Source organism: Anser anser (genome assembly GCF_964211835.1).
Source record: "Anser anser genome assembly, chromosome: 4".
NCBI lineage: Eukaryota > Metazoa > Chordata > Aves > Anseriformes > Anatidae > Anser > Anser anser.
Genome location: NC_139724.1, coordinates 24,448,903 through 24,472,055, shown reverse-complemented (window position 1 = coordinate 24,472,055; position 23,153 = coordinate 24,448,903). Strand labels below are relative to the sequence as shown.

Here is a 23,153-nt window from a genome sequence, read left to right as displayed (position 1 = left end):
GTGTTTCAAATGTTTAATCAGATAATATTAAGCAATAAAATGCCAGGACTTAATTACCATTTTAATTGAGCCTTGAATTTTAATGGCATTATACAAGCTGCACCTTAAAGGGCATGAAGGAATTTCGTTATAAGCCACACTGATTTCTTTTCACTTAACATTAGAAATAATGTATTTCAAGAAACAAAAGAGGTTTGGTTTATGCCACGATATAAACTTTTCCAGATTGATCGGATTGCATATTGAGGTGTGGCCATGGAGTTCATCCTCCACTCTCAGCCACTTTTTCCTAGGAGAGTAAAAATCAAGTTTGCAGGCTTCACTGTCCATTTGAAGTTTATTGAAAAACTGGAAAAATCCTCTACAAATGCACAGGGGGGGAAGAGGTCTCTTGCTTCTGTAGAATTTCTTATATGGCTGAATAAAAACAGGCTAAGATTTAGCTATGTATAGGTTTGTTGGTCTAAACGTTTCCTTTGTTCTAATTGGGCTTTAGAAGAATTTTTACAGATCTCAAATTTATCTTTGTTGAAAATAACATTTCATGTCAGTTTTGATTGGCACATTAATGAATCTGTCATTTTATTCACTTCTAGGCAGCTTGTGAGGGAAATATACAAATGTCACCACTCTCCACAACAACTGGATCTTCACATTCTGATTTAAACAATACAGATGATTATAATGAGTAAGCTTTTCTAATTTATAACTAAAGCCTCATTTTGGTGCAGTATATAAAGTCATAAAGAAACATAAACCTGGTTTAATTTGGCAACAGCAATGTAGAATTTGACAACAAAATATTACATCTTCTAGTATTTAGTTGATAGGGAGACGGTTACAACTAACTGATGCTACAGTGTATAATTTCCCCAGTTATGCCACTTGCCCTTTCTAGTTGCATTTGTCATATGTATTTATTATAAGTATCCTTATATTTATATTATTATAAGTATTATATTAAGTTATATTTATTATAAGTATCCTTTTCTTTTTCTTGATCTTTAAGGAGCTGCACTATTCCTATGCACTTAAATATTTTTAGATATATAGTTTTATTACATTAGAACTTTTGGGAAGTGTAGAGTAAGACTTAGTAAGTATCTATAAGACCCTGTGTTTTATGCGTCTTCTGAAGGCTTCACTGTTTTTCATCAGTGAAGTTTCTAAAATTTACACTAACAGACATATTTTCTTTGTGTGTGCTGACAAAGAAGCCATGCATCTCTCCTTGTTAAGAACAACACTTAAAAACTTAAATCACATTGTCATGCTGTACGTATAGTAACAAAAACAGTTTGGAGTCTGTGTAGCTACTTCATTTACACGCACAGTTTTTGAGTAGTTGGAGTGATATTTATGCAGTGTTCCCAGGTACGGAATAAATACCCAAACATTTGATCTCTCTTCCCTCGATTTGAAGAGAGATTTCAATGCTGGTGTGGATTTTGTGAAACTGACCCACCTGAATGTGCACCAACATAGGTGGATTCAGCTCAAACCAGTTCCATTTTTGACTGTGTGGTGTCCTTATTTGTAAGTCAAATATAAAAATTTTAGGGTACATAAACAAATGTGACTTGTATCTAAATACAGAACCAAACACCTGCAACCTTAAAGTGATCTTGCTGAATTCATGTTTTGTTATTGCAGGCTCCTTCAGAAAGTCAGTAAAGAATTGGCAGAATGGTATTTCCAAGACGGCCATGCAGTGCTTGCAGCATGTTGCCATCTGGCTGTTGAAAATATAGAGGTAACATTGATTTCCTTATTACATCTCCACATATTGACAGTTTTTTCAAATGTCTGCCACATTCTAAATTCTACTAACTAAACTTATTATTTGCTCTGTATTTATTTGTATTGGTTCTTACAGTATTGAAGTTAGTGGCAAAACTCCATTGTTTTAAATTCAAGATTGTTTTAAATTCAAGGTTTCTCTCATGCATAGAACATGAACATATGTTGTTGTTTAATTGAATTTTAGTAAATAAAGTATTTTATATATTAGAAAATATACAGTACATAAGTACCTTATATATATACATAAGTATTATTGTTTACGGTTTATGCTGACTAAAAAGACCTACTCAGAATTGAAACTCCGTTGTACTACAATGAATGCAATTTCCATCAAATTTGCAATATAAATGAAGCAAATAGGAAAAAAAAAAAAAAAAAAAAAACAAACCTCAGCCCAAAAATATGGCTGATCTGTGAGGAACGTTAGTTTTTTGTTTGTAGTTTTACATATTATTTCTTTTCCTCACGGACTTTCCTCTGGAATTTGTTGTTGCTGACCCAATACGTTCTTCCTTCTCTGTCTCCCCAAATGAGTAAAATTCCATCTTAATATGTTGTTGAGAGAAAGCAATAATCAGTTAATGCCTGTATTTCAAAACAGACAAGTTTCAAGTTTTGTATAGTCTCTTAGTGTTTAATATGCTATTATCCCTATCAGGAACTCCAGTTACCCAAAGAGGATATGAACAGGAGAGTCATTCCTGTTTTTTATATTCCCCATTTAATCAAAAGGGGGGAAATATGTACTCTGAATACTACTGTCCTTACCTAGGACAAAAAGGAAACACTATCTTGCTTGTTATGTATGATGTTTAATCTCTCTCAATAAAGGAAGTTTCTGCTAAAGGAAAGCTATTTGGTTATTTGAAAACTAATAACACGTGGTATGTGATGGTCTCATTCAAGCGGCCCAAATTTTATAGAAAAGTTGCTTTAATTAATGCTTATTTTGTCCTGTAAAAGGCAGTTTCATAGGTGAATGTCATATGCTTAATGCAGTGAATCCACAAAAATGCTTGTGTCCCTTAATGATATAACTTTTTCATTGAGCAAGCTTGCGATGGCAAACCTGATTCGTGGAAATGAACTGGAGTTGGCAATCAGTGTGGGTACTGTCTTAGGAGAAAATGCAGCGCAAGCAACACATTATGCCCTAGAATTACTAGCAAGAAAATGTATGACAGTAACAACATGGTAAGAATTTTTTTACTCCAAAGATTTATTTATTTTTTTCCCCCTGACCAAAACAATAAAGGTGTTTCTCATTCTGAAACTTATATGTACGCCAGACCGCTATGGGTAGATAGATGTCTGCTTGAGTAAAAATTAGACTTATAAAGCATGGAGAATGCAAATGTTCCACTTTAATCTCAAAATACATTATGTATGCATTGTAAGGGAGAGAAGAGTCTGTGTCATTTGGGGTATGAAATGTGCTGAAAAAGCTAGGTACATACTTGGGCAATAACTAACATAGTAAGTCCTAGTCTGTACTCAGTAAAAATGACTGCTTCAGACAAAGTAAGGCTAGAATTGAATTATAAAGTTCATAAGCACAGAAGTTCAGGTAGAAAAAAAGTGCAAAAGTGATTTTAAGTACTTGCTTTACAATATAAAACCCTAAGAGGCTGACATATTATTTTACGTCTGTATTGGATATACAGTACAGGACAGCTGATAAGATCTAAAGATGAAACAGGTTTACTATTTAATTCTGCAGGAGTAGGTAATTTCTCTGTTGCATATAGGGAAAACTTCATCCCTCTGCTAAACTTTCTCGTCTTCCTCATAGTTGTTTTACTTTGAAGGGTACAGTTTGGGTCTGTTTGTTGTCCACCAGTGAAACAGAAAATCTTGCTAAGATATATTTGGAAGCTGTACAGTGTTTCAGAATTGACATTCAATATACAACATGTGTTTAAACAGATATTTTAATCAAGCCTCAGTTTTGCTGCTAAAGTTGGTATTTGCTCAAGCATCTGGGGGTAGCCTGAGAGAAATATAGTGGAACTCCTTTCTACAGAGCATTTAGCCTACAAAAAGAAGCACTGCAGAAAAAGATATAATAAGAAATGGATGACTTGCTACTTTGGATCCATAATGATTTAGCATGTCCACATCGCACCAAGTCTAACAGAGTTATTCCGGCAACTCCATCTGCATCTTCTAAAGTCTCTGAAGCTCTTTCTCTGTTCTCCCTGCATTCATTGTGAAGATTGTTTCACTTTACCTGCAGTGCTTCCTATTAGAGGGTATTTCATAATCGATGTATATATCCAGTTCCGTAGTTAAAACTTGTTTTGATCTCAGTGCTATAAGAAACACTAGTAAAAGTACAGCATTTACATGTAAGTATGTATATAAAATTTCTGCAAGCCTATGGCATGTCTACATTGCAGTCTACATGAGTACACATAATAAAATTTTAAACTAGTCTGGTGTATGTTGCCCAAGTATACATCTGGATTTATCAGTGTGTTCCATATGCTATACAGAATATCTGTTATAGCTATACCATGCAATCCTTGATTCTGATTTGCAGCCAATACAGCATATTTCTCTATTCTGTAGAAATGAACAAGAGATCCATATTTTGTAATAAAGAGATGCTGACAGCATAGCATAAGTATCCTTTAGTCATCTGCATGCATAAGATGATGAATGGGGAAGCTGGACTTTGAGGGCCTCTGGGCCTATTTGTTGAAGGCCTCGCTTTTTCTCTATACTGATTATTATGCTTAGGGAAATCCACCAATCAAAAGTGTTTCATTGCCGAGAAACAATTGTGTTAATTAACTTAATTCCTCAGGGAATACCAGAAGGCTGATTGCTAATGAAATAAATTATTGATGGAATGCTTTTTTAGAAATGCTCTAAAATATAAAATCCAAACAAAAAAAAAAGTCAAAACCAAAGATGCATACCCTTCCCAACCAATCCAAATCTGCAACCTTGGGAAAACACATGAGCATTTGGGAAAAAATGAGTGAGTTTAACAAGACCATTTTCATTTTATGTGTGTTTAGTGCCTAAATACTGCTAAAATGAACTTCCTTCTGCTATTTAGAAGGCTAGTGGCATTTTCCTTGAAACACTGAATTCTGCATATTCTGACTCAGACACCTTACTTTGTTCTTGAGGCTAACTGTCATTTTTTTACAATCCAATTCTTACAAAAACATTCAAGGTAACACAATTTGAAGCCATTATATGAGGTTTGCTTTGTATTTTTTTGTAATAAACATTTGATTTCAGTTTTCAGCTGAGCAGTTTCTAGTCACTTAAAAAAACAATTACTACATTTGAAGTTGAGTACATGTGACTAACTGGTCTTGAAAATAGTCTAAAAAATTGTGAAATATACTATATTCTGAAAGGGCCTTTCTGTATCTTAGAAAAGTGGCTATTGCATAATAGTAATAATAATAATATAACACATTTTCCAAAGACCTTTTGGCATTAGGTTTGTTAGGTTGTTAAAAGGCATTGGAAAAGATTTCTTTTAAACACAGTCAGCTAACCTGACTATTAGATTTGCTTTTGTAGATGTTCTGTTAGATCTTTCTTCTGTATACAAAGTTAAGAATACAAAACAAAGTTTTGTTCATTACTGTTTCAATGTCTTCCTTTTAGCTCTCCATCACTTGGATACAGGTATTTTGCTTCTTTCTAGAAGGAGAGATTAGAAAACTGTGCGACTTCACTAATGCTAAAAATAAATTTAAAATGTGTCCTCATTATTTAATCATAGATGGGAAGTGGGTTGGAAAGCAGTTACAGATATTGGACAGCAAATTACATTTTTAAGCCAAGGACTGCATTCTGACAAGCCAGGGGAACTCAGTAGGAGATTTTGCCTTACACAGTGGCAAGTCAGTCTTGTGGGTCACAGGAGAAATGATGCCTGCATGAGTAGGAGAGACACAAAACAATAAAAATAATTAGTTATTTACAGCTCAATATGATTTTTTTTTTAAATCATTTGCTAGTATTTACATGCTTTCTCTCCAGCTGCTTCTTGTGTAAAGTAGGGTGGGGAAGTAAACAAATGGTAAGAAGTAGAGAATACTTCAGAAACATCAGTCTGCTAAAGCACATTTTTTTGTGTTTAATCAGAAGGATGAAAATAGGTATCATTCTTTTCTTATATAATCTTTTTATCACAGAAGCTGTAGCCATTCTGAATGGCTGAAAGATGTTTTATGCTGATGTCATGGTGCTCTAAAAGCCTTTTACCCTCAACTTCTGGCAGTTTGACTGAGGATATGGTTTCAGGACAGAGCCACACTATCACCTTTCTTTCAATGGGAGAGGTCCTACTTTCCCTTCTAATCCCTGCTCACGTGTTCTTCCATCTCACTTTGAGGTGGTTCTTACACTTGAGGATTGCACAGTTGTTTAATTCAACCACCTAAAGTAACATTAAAAAAAAAATAATTAGAAATCTCAAAAAAAAAAAAAAAGAGAGAATTTGATTTTTGCAAGGTAGTGACCTGGATTTGCCTACCTTGTGATGATATGTGCATCAGAGAAATTGATGAGGGATGGGATGATGCCTTTGAAAACTGGAACAAAAAGATATAAGAATTGAAGGGAAGTGGAGATATAAGGGAAGGAAGAGGTAGAACCTCCTTCTTTAGGCCTTAGTAAGCTACTGATTGAAATCTTAAGCCTCATTTATTGTACCAAAAATAGACTCACAGGTTGCTTCTGATCTTCTCTAAAAATAGCCTTTTTTTTTTCCTCCCAGTAAACTCATCTGTGTAGAAGGAAGGTAAAGGGAAAACTGTTTCCTTTTATTACAAACCATCAAGAATAACATGTTGCTTTGTGTTTGTGCAGGGATTTAGCAGCCGATCTTCTTATGATGATTCCTGATAATAAACTGCATTTGGTAAAGCTATGTGCTTTTTATCCTGGATGCATAGCAGAAATAAATGACCTACATGAAAAGGTACAATGAGAAAGAATTTACCTGAATCCTAAAAAGAGGTGTTGTAATGATTTGTTTCTTATTTCAGAACATATAATGCCAAATAAATTTAAGGTGATTTTGTCACTAACATTTTTATGTATGTTCAATACCTTTTTTTCTCTTTTATTCTTTATTGACTTTATTTTCAGTACAAGAACTTTAGTTCTTTAATTCTAGCGTGTGCAGTATTTCCATGGCACAGGTTGCTTCCAGAAGTAGCTTATGATCTTCACCATTATTTGTCAGTAGGATTTATAACTTCCTCCTCACTGAAGTGCAGCCTAATCATGACTTGGCAGATCACCTTTCTGTACTACCCTGAATTGTTTTACATCTTGATGTCTGTAATCTCCTTAAATCCTGCCCCTCCCCTCTCCCCCCCCCCCCCCCCTTCGTCTTCAGCAGAGAAGGAGTCTGCGCCACTAACTCCCTCCCTTAAACTCAGGCTGTACATCTTCAAAGGAATAGTAACAAATTCACAAAATCACTAGCAATTGAAGCTGATAGTTACAGAACCTTCTCCTTCAGCAGTGTCATCTCTACTCTAGATGGCTTTTTAATGCCTATTATATGGAGGTATGGCCTTCAAACAATATCTTCAGAGAGTTTGATCTTAATGATGTATACAAGCTTCAGTATTTCTGTGCATCTTAGATGGTTGTTTGAGTATTACAATAATTCTTTAGCAAAAACCTTGTTTTCTAGTGTAATCTTCCTGATGCAGAAGAATGTATGCGATTGGCAGAGACAACTGAGGCAGACGGGGATATATTTGAAGCTATAAAGTACTATCTGTTAAGCACAGAACCAGAGAAGGCTCTCCCTATTGGCATTCAATATGTGAAAGGTACTTAAATGAAGAAACTTCTTTAAGCATAAGTAATTTTTACAGCCTGCCTCTTCAGATATTTTTGTTTCCGTTTTTCAACAGAACAACTTCGTAGCTCAGACTGGACTTTAGATTCAATCTGCCCATATCTTGATCTTCTAAGTTACATACGTACCGAACGATTAGTGTTGCATAAATGTAGCAAGTGAGTATGTTTTACCTGATTATAGAAGTGCAAGTTTAATTAAAGGAAACATTTGGAATAAAAATAACTATAGGTACACATTGTTAATGTATTTTTTGCTGACCAGAAGAGGGCTACAAAAAGATTGCAACAAGCAGGCTAATTCCCAGTATGGAGAATTGAATGTGCAATTCTTCTAAATTTAGCAAGAAGGAAAAGATATTTTTCTTCTTCTTTCTCTGTGAGGCACTTACAATGGGTGAGTCAAGGTTGGCCGTATTTGAAGAAGTTCACTTGGATCACAACTTGTTTCAGTTTCCTGAAGAAAAGGAGTAGTGGTACCACACACAATATGGGTTTTTACGTCAAGGAAAAGTTGGCACTCTTAAAATTAACTCTAAAATATTTGGAGTGCTGTGGTTTGCCTTCCATAAAAAATGTGGTTGAAGCTAGGTCTGGGTATCTGCACAAGTGTATGTGTAAAGAAAGGAGCAGAAAGCTTAACTCTTACCTCTGTTCTGTGGGGAATATTGACGGTACTGAAAACCATACAAATATGTGAGACAATTTTATTTACATTTTAGAGTTTTATTACGTTAAAATGTCTGAGTGCATTCTTTTCGCAGCTTTATGTGATTGGGCTTATTAACTGTGTTATACTTGCTATTTAAAATTTAATAACTAAAATCAGTACACAGCAGATAAAATCTGTTTTAACAATTATATCACACCACAAAGAAAGTAAACAATCAGCAAACATGTATTACCCATGAAAGAAGGACTGATAAATTAGTTTTTAAAATCATATACTTGAATATAAGTTTAAGGTTTTTGCAAATGCTCGAAATCCTTATTGTTTATGATTAATACTTATCCATTTATAGGTTTCGGAATGAGTTGTTGATTTTGTGTGGTTACATTGGTGCTTTACTTGCTATCAGAAGACAGTACAATAGCATTGTACCTGCACTTTATGAATATACAAGGTAATATTAAGCTTTCAATAACACTTAGGAATCTCAATCCCTATTAAGGTGTATGTCATAGATAGTCCACGCTTCTCCCCCACAAAAAAATCTGAGGTCTCAGTTCTGTGAGTGGTGTATAGTGGTGTACCCATGCCTGCTATGGAGCCTTCTTTACTTTGTTTTTGTGCATTATGTTAATAAAAGTTCTTGAGTTAGCGCAACAAGTTGTGAATTCAGGATTTCACTCAAACTTGTAGTTCTTTATGAAAAACAGATTATTAGAAGTAGATGAATATTCAGCATTGCCTCCATGCATGATTAGAACCGTAACTGTAAATATATAATTTTGTATCAGTGTAGACCACTTGGTGAAGACTTGTTCAGTAACAACAAGGACAAGCTGTGACTGTAGACCTCATGACTTGCTTGATTTCCCACTAAGACACCTGTCTTGACCTTCTGGTACTTGCTAAGCTAATATTCCCTATCTGCAAGCATTTTACTTTGTCTAGCCCACTGACTCCTCTTGACTCAGACCAGCCTAGTCACTTGACTTAACCTGACTTAACTTTACCCACTTGATGTGATCTGGCCCTTTCAACTTGATCTCACCAACTTGACCTGCATGGTGCACTTGACCTGACCTGACTTGGCTTAACCTCACCCACTTGGCCCAACCCGTCTTGACCCTACCTGACCTGTCCCACTTGGTTCACTTGACCTGATCTGACTCCATGTGGCCTGACCCACTTGACCCAATCCAACTTGACCTTACTTGACCCAAGCTGGGTCCCAAACCCACTTTGACTTGACTGACTTGACTCAATCCACTCAACTTGAAAGGAAAAAAAATAAGATCTATAATCTTTATCTTATCTGTTAAATAAAATAGGTTTATATACAATATTTTAGTATTCCTTCATCAAACTTTAACTATTATTTAGTCTTCCTCTCTGATTTGTAAGGACACTGCTGTCCAGATAAGTAATTTCCATTTCTAGCATAACCTCTCCCTCACAATTTGGCACCATCAGATCTTTTTGGTTTTGTCACCCATTTTGCTGTGTAGCAAAGCTATGTCCAAGATGTTGCTGATTTTGTAATGCAGTCTGCTTTGGCATTGCTCCAGCTAATACTGTGACACTACCTGCAGCTTTGGTAAAAATTACAGCTTGTTTATCTCTTCATTGAGAATAAATGTTGCATGTTGTCCAATCCTTTTGAACCCTAAACTGTGAGCTTTCCTGATGTTTTATCAGAATTTTCTACCAACAATAAATAAACAGCATAAATTTAACAGATCTTAGATCTGTGTGTTTGCCCCATTTCTTTGACTCCTCTCCATTACATTCTAGACAGCACTCCTTTCCTCTTAGCCATCGTCATCCCTGAAACCTGAGTGTGCAAACAGGAAAGGAAACAGCACTGGTTTTATTTCTTTTATGAGCCACAGGTTTACATACTGAAAACAACAAGAAATATAAGCTTTTACAGAAGGGCTATTCTGATACGGAAACTAATAGGCTAGTAACAAACAGTCAGAGACTGTGATACTTTGGCTGTCAAGCTTTAAGTTTTCTTGGGATTTAAAGAACCACTGAACAAAACTGCTCTATTTTTTTCTCAGATTGCACAGCATTTTTGGGATTCGTAGGTTTTTAGATTTCAGGCCATCTGAAACTGGACACTTGTATACATACATGCTTAAACTGGACATTTTAAGGCAGTCCAACAGAGATGGAAGCTTGCTGAATTAGGTCTGGTAGTAACTGTCACTTGTATTATATTTTAATTTAAAATAATAACAATAAATCCATTGGAAGTTTTTTGAAACTCTGTTTTCCCCAGGTAATCAGATAAAACAAGGCTATCCCAGAGCATGTATTAAACCACCATCATTGTAACCATATTTTTATCACATTATATATATGCCCTTACTTTTAGTAAACTTGTCATAAGAAAATAAAAGCCTTAAAATATAGAGAGGCCTTAAACAAACAAACAAAACAAAAAAAAAAAAACAAACAGATAATTGAAGAGAAGCTTAATGAAAAAGTATACTTTTTCTAGTATACTAGAATATCTAGTAATGTAATATTTCTATGGTTTTATATTCGTGATTATTATGAAGGATCAAATGCTAAAGTTGCATCAAAATATTTTGATATTACTATTGTCTATCTTATTTTTCTTTCAAGAAAATATTAATAGAATTAATTTGGACTTTAATTATTTTTATTCCTTTTCAGTCAGCTTTTAAAAAGACGGGAAGTATCTGTACCTTTGAAAATTGAACAGCTCTCTGAGGAATTAGATGCATGGCAAGCTTGTACTCAGTTAAGCAAGTAGGTGCAAAATATGAAATTAGCATGAATGAGACTACTGGCATTTAAATGTTTATTTGTAAATACAGTATTTATCCCTTTGTAAAATTTTAACCTGAATGTAAAAAATTGCTATTATGTGGACATTAATTTCTAATGCATACTATGATGTATGGTTGAAAAATAAGTGTCTTTTGTTCATAGGCATACGGATGAGTTGCCATGCACCCCACCATCTGAATCGCAAAAAATGGTGTATTCGATACTGGTATCACGAATACAAGAGGAGCCTCTGAAAGGAATGACTGGGCCAGACTATGTCACTGGATCAAATCTTCCTAGTCATTCTGATGTTCACATCTCTTGTTTGACTGGGCTAAGGATACAGGTACAGTTTCAGAGAGCCAAGGTATTCTGTCTTGGTGATAGTGTTGGCTAGTTGTGAGGTTACCGTAAGTCTAATGTCTAGCCAGCCCATCATGTGGGAGGAATGTGTTGTCAGAGTAGCAGAAATTAAAGAGGACAAGTGCTGAGATCTGCTGTGTTAGAAAAGCTATATAAAGAATTGTCCAAACTAACGATTGCCCAATTTCCCAAACCAGAACTTTTAAATTTCCATGGGAAAGACAAATTTATTTTGCCAAATGTTCTTTTTAAAGTGGTTTCAACTTATTAACTCCTACCTCACCGCAGTTTAAATTAAAAAAAAATCCTGTTTTTCTGTTTTCAACAACATACTGACATTATTCTATTGTTTGAATTAATCATTATGGAAATGTATAATATAAAACTTAAAATTCATTAATTAAAGCTAAATATTAGAAAAGTAAATATTCAAATATATTTATTTTTCACTTGCATAGGGCTTTATGATCAAAATGTACTAGTCCTTTTAATGCTTCTTTGGTATATGTTGTTATTTTCGCAAAGGGGAAATTGAAGGGCCTGAAAACACTACTCGAAGGCTTCTTTCTCCAAGCACTGCTTCAGTGTCAAATTACTCTCTTGTATGAGGCTGAGTCTATTTCCTCTGTCCAGTGCAAGATGCCAGCCCAAAGAATGAGAGAGTTGTTCAAGGATTAAGAGGGATGGTTTTGTATCAGAAATTGGAGATCACAAAATGCTAGTGAGGTCCTTGAGGTAAACAGAATTACAAACTGAGCATCCTCAAGTCTAAAAGATTTGCTGCCAACACCTCCACATTAGACCAGTGGTCTTTGCTATGGCTCAGAGGAAAATACATGCCACATGTTAGCTGTTGCTAACAGCCACAGAAAGATGTCATTGTTATAATCCATTCGACAAGAATAGCAAATACGGTGTCACCAGTTTGTTGTCTACAATATCCTAATCTCTGGATTAGCAAATATTAGGAGTCATTGCTTTAGGCTGCGGGTCAGCTCACAATTCATTGAGTTAATACTAAGGTATAGTAACCTAATTGCTTGGTTTTACAGTTTTAAGTGGTAAGTTCAGAGAAGAAGGCGCTTAAAACTAAATTGCAGCTTTGACACTGTATTTTATCAGATGAGGAAATCAGCAGATAGCTTTTCTCCCAACAGATAAATCGGTGTTTTGTCCTTCATGTTTTTCATAGTAAACAGTTGAAATTTTCCTGTAGACTGCATGTAGCCTCCGTGCAGGTGTTATATATACATATTTATTTACTTTTAGGATGAAAAAAAATAAAGATCACCACAGATAATTACAGCGAAATATGTACAATATTGTGAAGGGAAAAAAAAATCTTACCTTGGACTCTTATTTTACAGTTAAATTTTGCCTGAATTACTGACAAACATATAGAATACAATTATAAAAATCAAAAAATAGAAAAGATTACAAAATGTTGGGTCTCCAGATTTTAGAAGATAACCAGTTCACTTAACAATTGTGCATTACAAATTCAGTATCAAAGCTTTGAGTTGACTAGGTACTATTTTTGCATAAATTTAGGTGACAGATGTACATCTGATTTTTACATGCTTCTCAGATGCAACAAAATGTGTTTGTCATTCTGGTAGTCTTTACTCAATACTTGTGTACTTTGTTTTTCTTTCCCTCTCCAAACATTTTTGCTGTACAGGGTCCAGTGTTCTTCCTTGAAGATGGAAAATCTGCTATTTCACTGAATGATGCTTTGATGTGGGCCAAAGTGAATCCTTTTTCACCACTAGGAACAGGAATACGACTTAACCCATTTTGATGCAGTGTTTTCCTCTGTTCTTTGTAGTTCTTAGAATAACAGTTTGGGGGTTAATAGCAATTTAACCTTGCTTGTCAAAGGACAGAAAGATGGCAGTTGATCCCTCCTGAAAGGCAATTACTTGGACTTTGAAAACTGTAATATGAGAACAAGAAAAAGATTTCTGTATAAATGTTTGTTGATAATCCAAAGAAAAAGTTATTTGAGAATCCAAAGAGAAAAAGTCCTAACTTAATTGACAGCCATGCCTTTTTTTTAAGTAAGAACTGTTGTCAGACAATGCAGACACATTTCTGTTAAATTTGTGTAAACAAATGCCTTGTAAAGCAAGTAGGCAACTATCTGCACATTATCAAAATACAGATAACAAAACTGTGAAATTCATAAACACACTTTTAAATACATAGTGACTTTATGGATAGCCACTGCAACCCATTTTTAGAATGACTGAAATCCTGCAGCTGATTAACGGTGTCCCCTTTTTTAATTTTAACTAGTCTTTACATACAGAATTCTATAGCAAAAGTAATATTTCAAGTGCTTAGATGATTTTTTCATCTATTACTTATGTGCTTTAATAGCAGTAAAAAGATGTTTAGTAATGTTTTGTTTAGATAGGTTTGAATATCTACATTATAATACTCTATTTTCTAGTAAGTTCGTCTTTGGCAACTGTCCCCATTATAGTTCCCTAACCAGAAACTAAAATGTATAGAAACCTTTTTTTTTTTAAACAGAGGGTTTGTAAGGGACAAACAACTGTATTGAAATTATTTAAATATATTATATACATTTAAAATGTGTTTTCTTTTTACATTTTATATTAGTTATAAATATACATATAGTATGATGGACCAGAAACAAATACTTGTGCATATATTTTTATTTACTAATGCTGTGCTCAAATGGGAAGAAAAATATGTCAATAGAATACTATGAATATTTAAATTTTAAAGATGTATATAGTATGGAATTTAATTATAGGAGAAATCTTATAATTTGAATTATTCACCTGTAGAAAAGATGCCTTGGTTCTTTTCAGCTTGATGGCACTCAGTCAGAAATCTACGTAACCCATTGTTACATTTTTTGCTGCCTCTTTAAAATAAATTTTAAAATCCCGCTAGTTATATAAAATATAAAGAAGTTACATTTAGAAATTGGCAGAATTATTTCTAGAGCAACTCCTGTAAAATCAGAAGTAACACAAGGTCTTTTTAATAGACCTTATCCAAGACAACCCTCAATAGGTCAGTAAGCAATACCCTCATCTAACTAGAAATAACAATGCCACCATTCCAAAAAGGTGGGATGGAGATTAGAAATCAACAAATCCTATCTTTTTTTTCTATTTTTAAAAGGTTAAGATTCCATTTTGTCTGTTTTAGAATATTATTACAGGATTTCTGGTATAAGAATATGTTGGAAAAAATCATAGCTGCTTTGTAATCTATACAAAAACATTTCTGTACATACCTAGGTGTTAGAACAATTTTTCACTTTTTGCAGGTATTGTTTGGAAAATGTTTTCCTTTGTTCAACCCTGTGGAGCTTGGGGAATTAAGAGTTGGATTTCAGAAATAAAAATTCATAGTTTGTGAAATAATTTTCCAGCAGTCAATATCTGATGGGTTGCTTGAAAGACTGTTACCCTTTAGTACACATGAGATTGTGTAATTTAATATAAAATTGGAGAGCAAAGGTAAGAACTGAATGTGCAACCCTATGTCTGATGATAGGATCTGAAAGATTGACTCTACTGCCACTCAGCTGTATTTCAAAACTTATGCTGTGTCTTAGGGATTTTTACGAATACATCATAGTTCAAATACCTTAGAAGACGTAGTATTACTGCATCAATTGTTGTGCCTAAGTTGTGCCTTAACATGGAGTCTTAGACAAATTTACTCCCTCATTAAACTAGAGAGTGAGGGTTAATAATTGTTTCATTGTTGAAATACAAAAATTAAGTCAAAGGGCACTTTTTATATTGGGATCCATCAGGTAACAGTCATTGTGAATAAAATGAGGTTGCATTTTCTTTAACATAATTGTACCCCATCTGGTGAGTGAGGGGAACATGCAAAAAAAAGTTAAGTGTGTCTGCTGCTAAAACTGGTTGCAACTGTCAAAACATAGCTACATTATTTTCAAAAAGAATTTCAGGTTGTTTGTTAATGTGTGACTTCATTGTCCAGCACAGCTAGTCAAATACAAGTATTTTGCTTTAATATTAAAGAATCCTTTGTCTTCAAACAATTGTTTGACTCTTCTGTAAAAATCAGTATTTCTGTTTGAATGAAATTTAGCAAGCTATATACCAAGTGTTTCCTAGTAACTATAAATCTCAGTATACCTAAGGTAAGATTTTTTTACATGATTGTATCCCTATAAAATCATTGTTCTATTGAAAGAATCTGACCACTGTTAAAAGAGTGTCTGTAAGCTTCACAGGCTGTATAGCCAAAGGTGAGATCCTCAGAACAGAACACCCTCCTAGGTGGGTTCCAAAATGGTTAAAAAAAAAAAAAAAAGACAAACTATGAACTCTTCCCATTGCAAACACTGCCTTTAAAAGTTAGATATGACACTTTAAATCCATCTTGTTGAACTCTTCATTGGGAAAAAATATAAAATCCAAAATTGCAATAATTTAAGATTACACTAATGCAAGAAACTGCCTTCATTCTTTCCAGAGAAATTAAACTACGAAGTCTAGATACCTGTTTTTTCAGACTAGGTATTAGTATTTTTAAAATGTGAAGCTTTTATGTTTATATAGAAAAGAAATAAAATCCAGAATTAACTTTGCTTTAGTTAAAATTACTAGAACAACAGGAGGAAAAATAAAGCTTCCTTCCTTTTTAAAAAAGAAAAAGCATTTGTGAAGATCTTGTCTTCAAGTCTTCGTATACTTCCATGTAGTAGTTATACTTTGTGGGTTCTGATCTTGTATCAATATCATCTGTATCAGAAAATTATACTGATAAATATCAACTAATAAGAAATGAAGCTGAAAAGGAAACTAGGCAATATTATAGAAACAAGTAAATTAAACTATTGTTAAAATAAATAATAACAAAAGCTGTATTGTAGAATGTGACTACAATTAAACCAGGTTTTTCAATTTATTTGGCTTAAAATAGAATTGTTCCCTAACAGGCAGTAAACTTAGATTTCTCTTTGTTGATTATACAGTCAACAGAACTGTAAATAGAATGAGGTTTGTGTTTCAAAGTTCCATATCTCTGTGGTTAATCTGTTCAGTGGTATCCTGGAAGGTGCTAAATAACCATCATAACAGAGCATCTGTCAGCTTGTTTCTCTTGGAGTTCTTCAGAATGCACATCTGTTTTGTCTCTCTTTCCTGAGGAATCTAGAAGCAAGTCAGAAAAAAATGTAAAATTATTTTTTAAAAAAGGGGTTTGTGTGTGAAGATTAGAAGTATTAAAATGCCATAATTTAAAGGTCAAAGCATTGTTTTAATCAGATTTAAATGTAGCGTACAAACTTAGGTTAAGCTTTTAAAGAAGGCCTCATTTTCCCCTGTGAAGGCACCATTTTAGCCCTACAGATAAAGTCAAAGCTCTACTATTTTCTGAGGGTATGTTTGTTTAAATCCATACTGACTATCCTTGATGGGAAAATGGAAGAACATATACAAACAAGCTGTAAACTGATCAGTCAGCTCAATTTGTGACTACTATCAGTACCCAAAACAGCCCAACAAGATGACATCTGTGTGCCTAGGGCCATCATGTGGTTCAGCGTACCTACACGCTAGGCTTAGTAATTTGCTACAGAGCTGACTATGCTGATTCAGTTCCCACTTTTTCAGGACTAAAGTCTACAGTTCCCTATGCAGGCAAGATTATTGCTTAAGTGAGGACCACATCTACCCATTCACACTTTCAACAAAATGAAGATCTCCATTACGTAACAGGAGCAGAAAAAAAATGATTTCAGTATGGTGAACATATGCAAAATAAAGTTCTGAGGAAAGTAAGAGAAGCACTTCTGAATATCAGAATAACTTCTGCAGATGCAAGACCAGAGAAAACCCTGAAGCAATTTTATGTTAAAAGAAAAAAAATAAATAAATACTGCCAAACCCCTCTAAGCCTTCTATTTTCTAAGAAATTGTAGATGATTTCTTCCAAGTTTTTAAACATGGAATCTCTTGGTTGCCTGTATAGCAAAAGTACACCAAAACCACCCAACATTATAATCTGAAAAGATTAAATTGAAAACTTAAATGATGTGAGAAACAAACTTACATGATGGAGCAAACACTTTCTCCTTTGGGATACTAGCTATATTTGTAGAGGACGTTGTGCAGTTAAGATGGTAAACTGTACGATGTCTGAAACTTCGTTTAATGTTAAACCGTCCTTTAAAGCAAAAATCACAAGTTGTTCATTTCAGCAGTATGTCAAGCATCTGACCACTTAGTTGATCAATTCCCCAGTTTAGTTGAAAACAGTTACCATCCCTGTCCCCCCACTTGACTTAGACACCCAGACAACCATGGCAGCTGTATAAAAATAAAATAAATCCTCTAAAGAGAAGGGGGAATATTAAACAGGTCGTATAGTAAAAATTCACTATATCTTCTTTTCAAACATAATATTTTTTGTATGTTCAAAAATAAAATGAATTTTAGCATTTTTGGACACAATATGCATATTAAAGAGATAAAATGTTGAGATTGCACAGGTATGTCTTGAAACCACACATTCTGAATTTCAACAATTTCAAAATATTTCAAGAGTATAATCATTAAGTCATTGTAGTTAAACATATTACTTGGCAAAGTAGGTCCTCTACTGGAGAAAACAAAAAACAATAGAAAAAAAAATGAAAACTTTATACATTCTGATGTGGATCCAGAACAAATTCTTTGTTTGATGTCTGTTGATCAGAATACTCGAGCCTCTTCAAACATGTTAAAGATTAAGTTAGAAGAAACGCTATTTGAAATGTGATTTCCAATTTCTGTCTGCATAAGCTTTGTTTACTCCTGCAACTATCATTGATATCAAGAAGCTGGAAGAACTCTCAGAACTCATACTCCCAGTACATGCAATGCACAAAACAGAAAAAATTAGAAGAGACCTCAGCCTTGGTCTATGGCATAGAAGAGACCAATCCTGGAATGTTAGGCTCAGATTTGGTGCCAGCATTTTCAGAAGGATACTGAAAATTCACAGTATAGAAAAAGGCTTCAATATGAAAACAAACCAGAGAACTCAAATCTATTTTGTGAAATGCAATGGGCATAGGTTTGATGTTTTTTAATTGATGCAGAGCATCTTTGACCAAAGGAGGTTGAACTACATAGCCTGATGATCTCTTCAAACCTCAAAATGGGTGAACTGGTTGCGATGAGACTGATCCATGACTGATGTATGTGCAAACATCTGCAAGACTGAGTTTTTTTAAAGGTCTTATCCTTTGTCTTGCAGAAGCAAGAGCAATAAACATTACAATGAACAGAATTATAATAATTGATTTTAAAAATGTTTTTGCACTGTTGAAGATCATTTGATAATGCCAGTGAAAGGCAACAACTGGTCTGATTCCTTATCCAGGTAAGTTAAATTAACCTAATAAACAAAAGGAAGAAATAATCAGCTGTTATATTATCCTTTCACATTATTTTATAGCTGAAGAAACCCAATTCTTTTCCACTTCTCATACATCATGTGCACCAGCCTTCTAACCACCTTGGTGGCCCTTCCTGGACTGACTCCAGAATGATAACCTGTTTTGTACTGGGTAGTACAAAACTGAGGACAGTACTCCACATGCAGTCTCTTAAGTGCCATAAAGGGGCTAAAAATCAATTCCCAAACCACTGACATATTATTCTGTTACTAGCAACCCAAGATGTTGCTGGCCTCCACTGCTGCAAGGGCACTATTCAACTTGTCCACCAGGAACCTTTCTGTGCAAAGCTCCTCTCTAAGCGGCTGCCTGCAGCCCGTAGCAGTGCATAGGTTACTCCATTCGCACGGCAGGACTTTGTGATGAGCATCACATCCTGTCAGCCCATTTCTCCAGCCTGCTGTGGTCTCTCTCAACGTGAAGGGACCTTCATCCAGCGTGCCAGTCACTCCCCCACTTGCTATGAGCGCCCTCCATCCCACCATCCAGGTCACTGATAAAGACATTAGGCAGTGCTAGCCCAAAAAGTGATATCTGAGGGAAGTCACTCGTAACTGGCCATCGTCTAGACTTTGTCTACAATCAGTCCCTTGAATCTGACACTCCAGCCAATTTTCCATCCATCTCATCAATCACTTTTCCACTCTATGTCTCAGTAGTCTGACTGTAAGAATACTGCGGGTCTTTGCTAAAGGCAAGATATACAACATCCACTGCTATCCCCATGAACCCAGAGCTGTTTATTTCTTCAAAGAATAACAGTGGCAAGTTATAGCATCTCTGGGTATTGCTTCAACAAAGAAGAGTGAAGGAACTTGGCAGCTTCTTTCAGTAATACGAAGTATCAGAGGGAAGTATTAATTGTGTTAATGGTGGAAGTGTAATTAAAATTAAATTTGACTCCAATAACATAACATTGATATACTACCCAAGGAACGTTGAATGCAGCCACACAGTGGTCATCAACCACAAAACTTCAGAAAAAAATTCAAAGACTGTACTCACAACCCAATGCATCACATCTAAAGGTTCTCACAGTACTCCCCAGCCACATTGAGGCAAGCGAGACAAAGACAACCAAAGCAGGCCTGCTACTTGCTGTCTTCAGCTGCTGTTCAGAAATTCTGAGCTGTAGCTGTGGGAAAATGTGGCTGTCCCAACCTCTGGTCCTGCTTGAGGAAAATAAAAAAACAAGAGAAACACTCACGTGGATCCTCTTCCCTCTCTTGCATTCTCATTCTCATATGCATATTACTGATGGCATTAGCCTTCTGTCTGTTTATGGTAACACTGGGTTCCATCATTATTTCTGTCAGCCTAATGTTATTCTTGATAGCCTTGGAAGCTGTTGATCTGGCAACCATTGGTAACTGTGTCTGGTAACAGTAGTCTGTAAAATCAATCTCCCTGTCCTGAAGGCTTTTAATACTGGGGGTTAAAAAAAAAAAAAAAGTGTTTGGGAATTAATTACAGTAAGAAATGGCTAAATATTAGTTGTTACTGTTCTATAATGTATGTTATTTTCATTTTCAACAAATAGAAACCAATACACAAACTAATAGCTTGACCAAAATGATATGTAAAGAGCCAGTCCAGGAGCTGAACTGAATCAAGAAGCAGTCAGTACCCAGGGCTGTGGGCTCAATCCACTCAGTTACAGCTCCTCAAGCTCTTCTTTCAGAGTCAAATTTCACTTTAAAATACATTTTTCATTTATGACTGTGCTATTTCTTGCCAAATTAGGATACAATAAGAAACGTTGATTGATCAACACCGTTGAAGCCATCTATAGGCATCATCGACTCACCATCTGTTTGTTAGCATGGAGTAGATGTCCTGCACCAGCCTTTCTGCTGCTCCTGGTTTGCAGTGAATTGTTCCCTCTATCAGTTCCTGGGCCACGCTGAGGTTGTGTTTTGCAAAAAACTTTATGCAACAGAAAAAAATATATATATATACATATATATACACACACACGTATCTTTGTGCATGACCAAGTGCAAAGATGCCTGTCTTGTTTGAATTTGTTACCCCAAATGAAATTTTTCTTGTTGACCCATGAAAGGTTACTTCACCAAGACGAGCTTTCAGCACGAAATTTGTACCAACCAAGAGGACAACAAGCCCAGAATTCCCGACAGCAGCAGCTTATCCCAATTGTGCCAGTTTTACACACCTCATTCTTGTGGAGCGGGAGCTCAAAATGACAAATGACATACTTTAGACCTCGTTAAGAAGCCACAAACTGCCCATTAAAATTTTAGGGGGCGGGGAGGGGGGGCATAACGCGTTGCAGGGCGAAGCCCTCACCCGCCGCAGCCGGGCCCAGTTGCTCAGCTTGGCGGGCAGCGAGCTGCCGGTCCCGCAGGCGCGGCTCCGGATCTCGAGGGGGAAGTAGCGCGCCAGGATCTCCACCACCAGGTACCCGTTGGAGAAGTCCCTGCCGAGACAACACGAAGGGGCGCTGGCACCGGCTCCCGTTCCCCCCCCCCCCCCCCACTTTGCCCGGCCCGGCCCGGCGCACCTGCGGCAGTGCCTGGGGCAGGCGGGGAGGTCGAGGCTCTGCAGCCAGCGGAGCACAGCGCGGGGCAGCCCGGGCTGACGGGGAGCCATGGCGGCGCCGAGACGCGCTCCTCGCCTCACGGCAACGGCCGCAACGGGCGGGGCCGCGCGGCGGGCGGCGCTGTGGCGCTGCCAGCGCCGCGGAACGGGACGGGCTTCCTCGCCCCGCTGTTCCCCGTGCGGCCGCACTTCACCTTTGTTTTATTCATACAGAGGTATGGCAGCTGGCGAAAAAGGAACCTTGTAAGACTGGCTGTGTTGTAGTAGTTTCTTTGCCAGGGTTCTGGCTTCGTTTAGTGTTTGTTTCAGGTCTGATTCCTCATGTTTTAATACATTAGCTAAAATTTACCTCATGCTAAGAGTTCAACCCATCAGAGCCCCATTGTACAAACGTGACAGTTTTCTTCAATTTCTGACTAAACAAAGGATCATTTTTTGGAAGGGATTTTACTGACCCCTAAGGTCGGTTGTTTTGTTAGCGTGTGTTTCTGGTATGTGGCATTAGAGTGGTCTGATCTGCCAAGGACCTGTTCCACTATGCAGTCCTGCCAGGGCAACAACCCACATTCCCTATTTTGTTTGTCCCTGTTACATAGTAACAGAAGCCGTGCCTGTCCAACTTGGGGCAGTTGGCTCAAGTGACTCTATTTTCATATTATTATCTGGTAGCAAAAGATTAAAGATTATGTGGAGAACTGCATGTTACCTGAGATTAAAGACATAAAAGTACTACTGCCAGCTGGTTGTGGTTTAGTCTCCCTGCTAGGCTACCATTCTGTAGAAGTAAAGAGGAAGCAGTTCCCAGTAGCTGCAAGCACTTAAAATGATCTCGTTTGCTTTTTGGATGATTGCAGGGATCAGTGGCAATAGACACTGCAAATGCTGTGAGCATGTGAACAAACCTAGGGGTGGTGAAATGAGATGGTAGGCACTGTAATGTGACTCTCAGCAAAACTAACGTTTTTTCATGCCACTTTTCCTGAGTCAAATCTGAAAATCTCACAGCTGAAGATGAGAGCCTGAGTGATCGTGTTCCATATATAAATGCCCAGTGGTGCTGTGGTTGGCTTGGCACTCTCCTGTTTCTTGAAGTAATACACAGTAATGGTGTTATACAGAAAACCAAGAAATTACTAGTTTCTGGGTGCAAAACAAAACTACCAAACTTGCTCACTATGTACTCTAACTTCTGTTAAGAAGAGTATGCACAATATGGGGTCCTAACCCATCTAACCTTCCTTTAGAGGGACCCCAGAAGAGGCTCCCACTGGAGCTTTTTGCAAGGACCAGATGTAAATTAATATTCCTTGTAACAAGGATAAGGGTCAGAAAGCTGGATTTTATTAGGTGGACATAAATTAGCAACTGAGTAAGCATTCTTCTTTGTGAAAACTTCCTCTATAGTTAGTTCCTCGCTTAGCATCTTTCCATACTAATGTAACTACTGAAAGGAGTCACTGAAAAGGAATGGAAGAAGGTGAATCATGAGGGCAAGTGGTAAAATTTCAGGTATCATGCTTTGGTTCACAGGAACTGAGTGCCTGTCACTTAGGAAGTTCTCAAATGAAGATCAAATTAAAAGACAAAATTAGGAGTGCTATATTTTGATTATCTAGTCAGATCACCTTTTTTGCT

General features: G+C 36.2%; 2 protein-coding genes across 9 annotated transcripts in view; one reads left to right on the top strand and one right to left on the bottom strand.

The window, feature by feature from the left end:
* Nucleotides 1-15,548, top strand: part of WDR17 (WD repeat domain 17) — a 62,135-nt gene extending 46,587 nt beyond the window's left edge. For 7 of the 8 annotated variants that reach the window (XM_083835358.1, XM_083835357.1, XM_083835354.1 and 4 more), the window contains 10 exons: nucleotides 597-688; nucleotides 1,654-1,753; nucleotides 2,858-2,997; nucleotides 6,646-6,757; nucleotides 7,484-7,625; nucleotides 7,710-7,812; nucleotides 8,676-8,777; nucleotides 11,009-11,104; nucleotides 11,288-11,471; nucleotides 13,170-15,548. In XM_083835358.1, coding sequence (XP_083691484.1) covers nucleotides 597-688; nucleotides 1,654-1,753; nucleotides 2,858-2,997; nucleotides 6,646-6,757; nucleotides 7,484-7,625; nucleotides 7,710-7,812; nucleotides 8,676-8,777; nucleotides 11,009-11,104; nucleotides 11,288-11,471; nucleotides 13,170-13,289 — 1,191 coding nt within the window. In that variant the 3' untranslated portion in view covers nucleotides 13,290-15,548. The remainder of the gene's footprint in view (nucleotides 1-596; nucleotides 689-1,653; nucleotides 1,754-2,857; nucleotides 2,998-6,645; nucleotides 6,758-7,483; nucleotides 7,626-7,709; nucleotides 7,813-8,675; nucleotides 8,778-11,008; nucleotides 11,105-11,287; nucleotides 11,472-13,169) is intronic. The other variant, XM_083835356.1, reaches the window with a different exon arrangement.
* An 845-nt stretch (nucleotides 15,549-16,393) lies between these two features.
* Nucleotides 16,394-21,896, bottom strand: SPATA4 (spermatogenesis associated 4). Its single transcript, XM_083835368.1, has 6 exons — nucleotides 21,481-21,896; nucleotides 21,267-21,396; nucleotides 20,764-20,882; nucleotides 20,164-20,384; nucleotides 17,567-17,680; nucleotides 16,394-16,665 (listed from the first exon to the last, which is right to left on the bottom strand). The coding sequence occupies exons 1-6, from the start codon at nucleotides 21,567-21,569 to the stop codon at nucleotides 16,574-16,576; spliced, it is 765 nt and encodes a 254-aa protein (XP_083691494.1). The 5' UTR covers nucleotides 21,570-21,896; the 3' UTR covers nucleotides 16,394-16,573.
* Nucleotides 21,897-23,153: the final 1,257 nt, after the last annotated feature.

Bases quoted from the DNA above. Each gene is read 5' to 3' on its own strand.
- SPATA4 (XM_083835368.1), bottom strand. From the start codon at position 21,569: ATGGCTCCCCGTCAGCCCGGGCTGCCCCGCGCTGTGCTCCGCTGGCTG. The intron at 21,397-21,480 runs GTGCGCCGGGCC...TTGTCTCGGCAG, and splicing joins TGCCCCAGGCACTGCCGCAG to GGACTTCTCCAACGGGTACC. The intron at 20,883-21,266 runs GTGAGGGCTTCG...TGTTGCATAAAG, and splicing joins ACTGGGCCCGGCTGCGGCGG to TTTTTTGCAAAACACAACCT.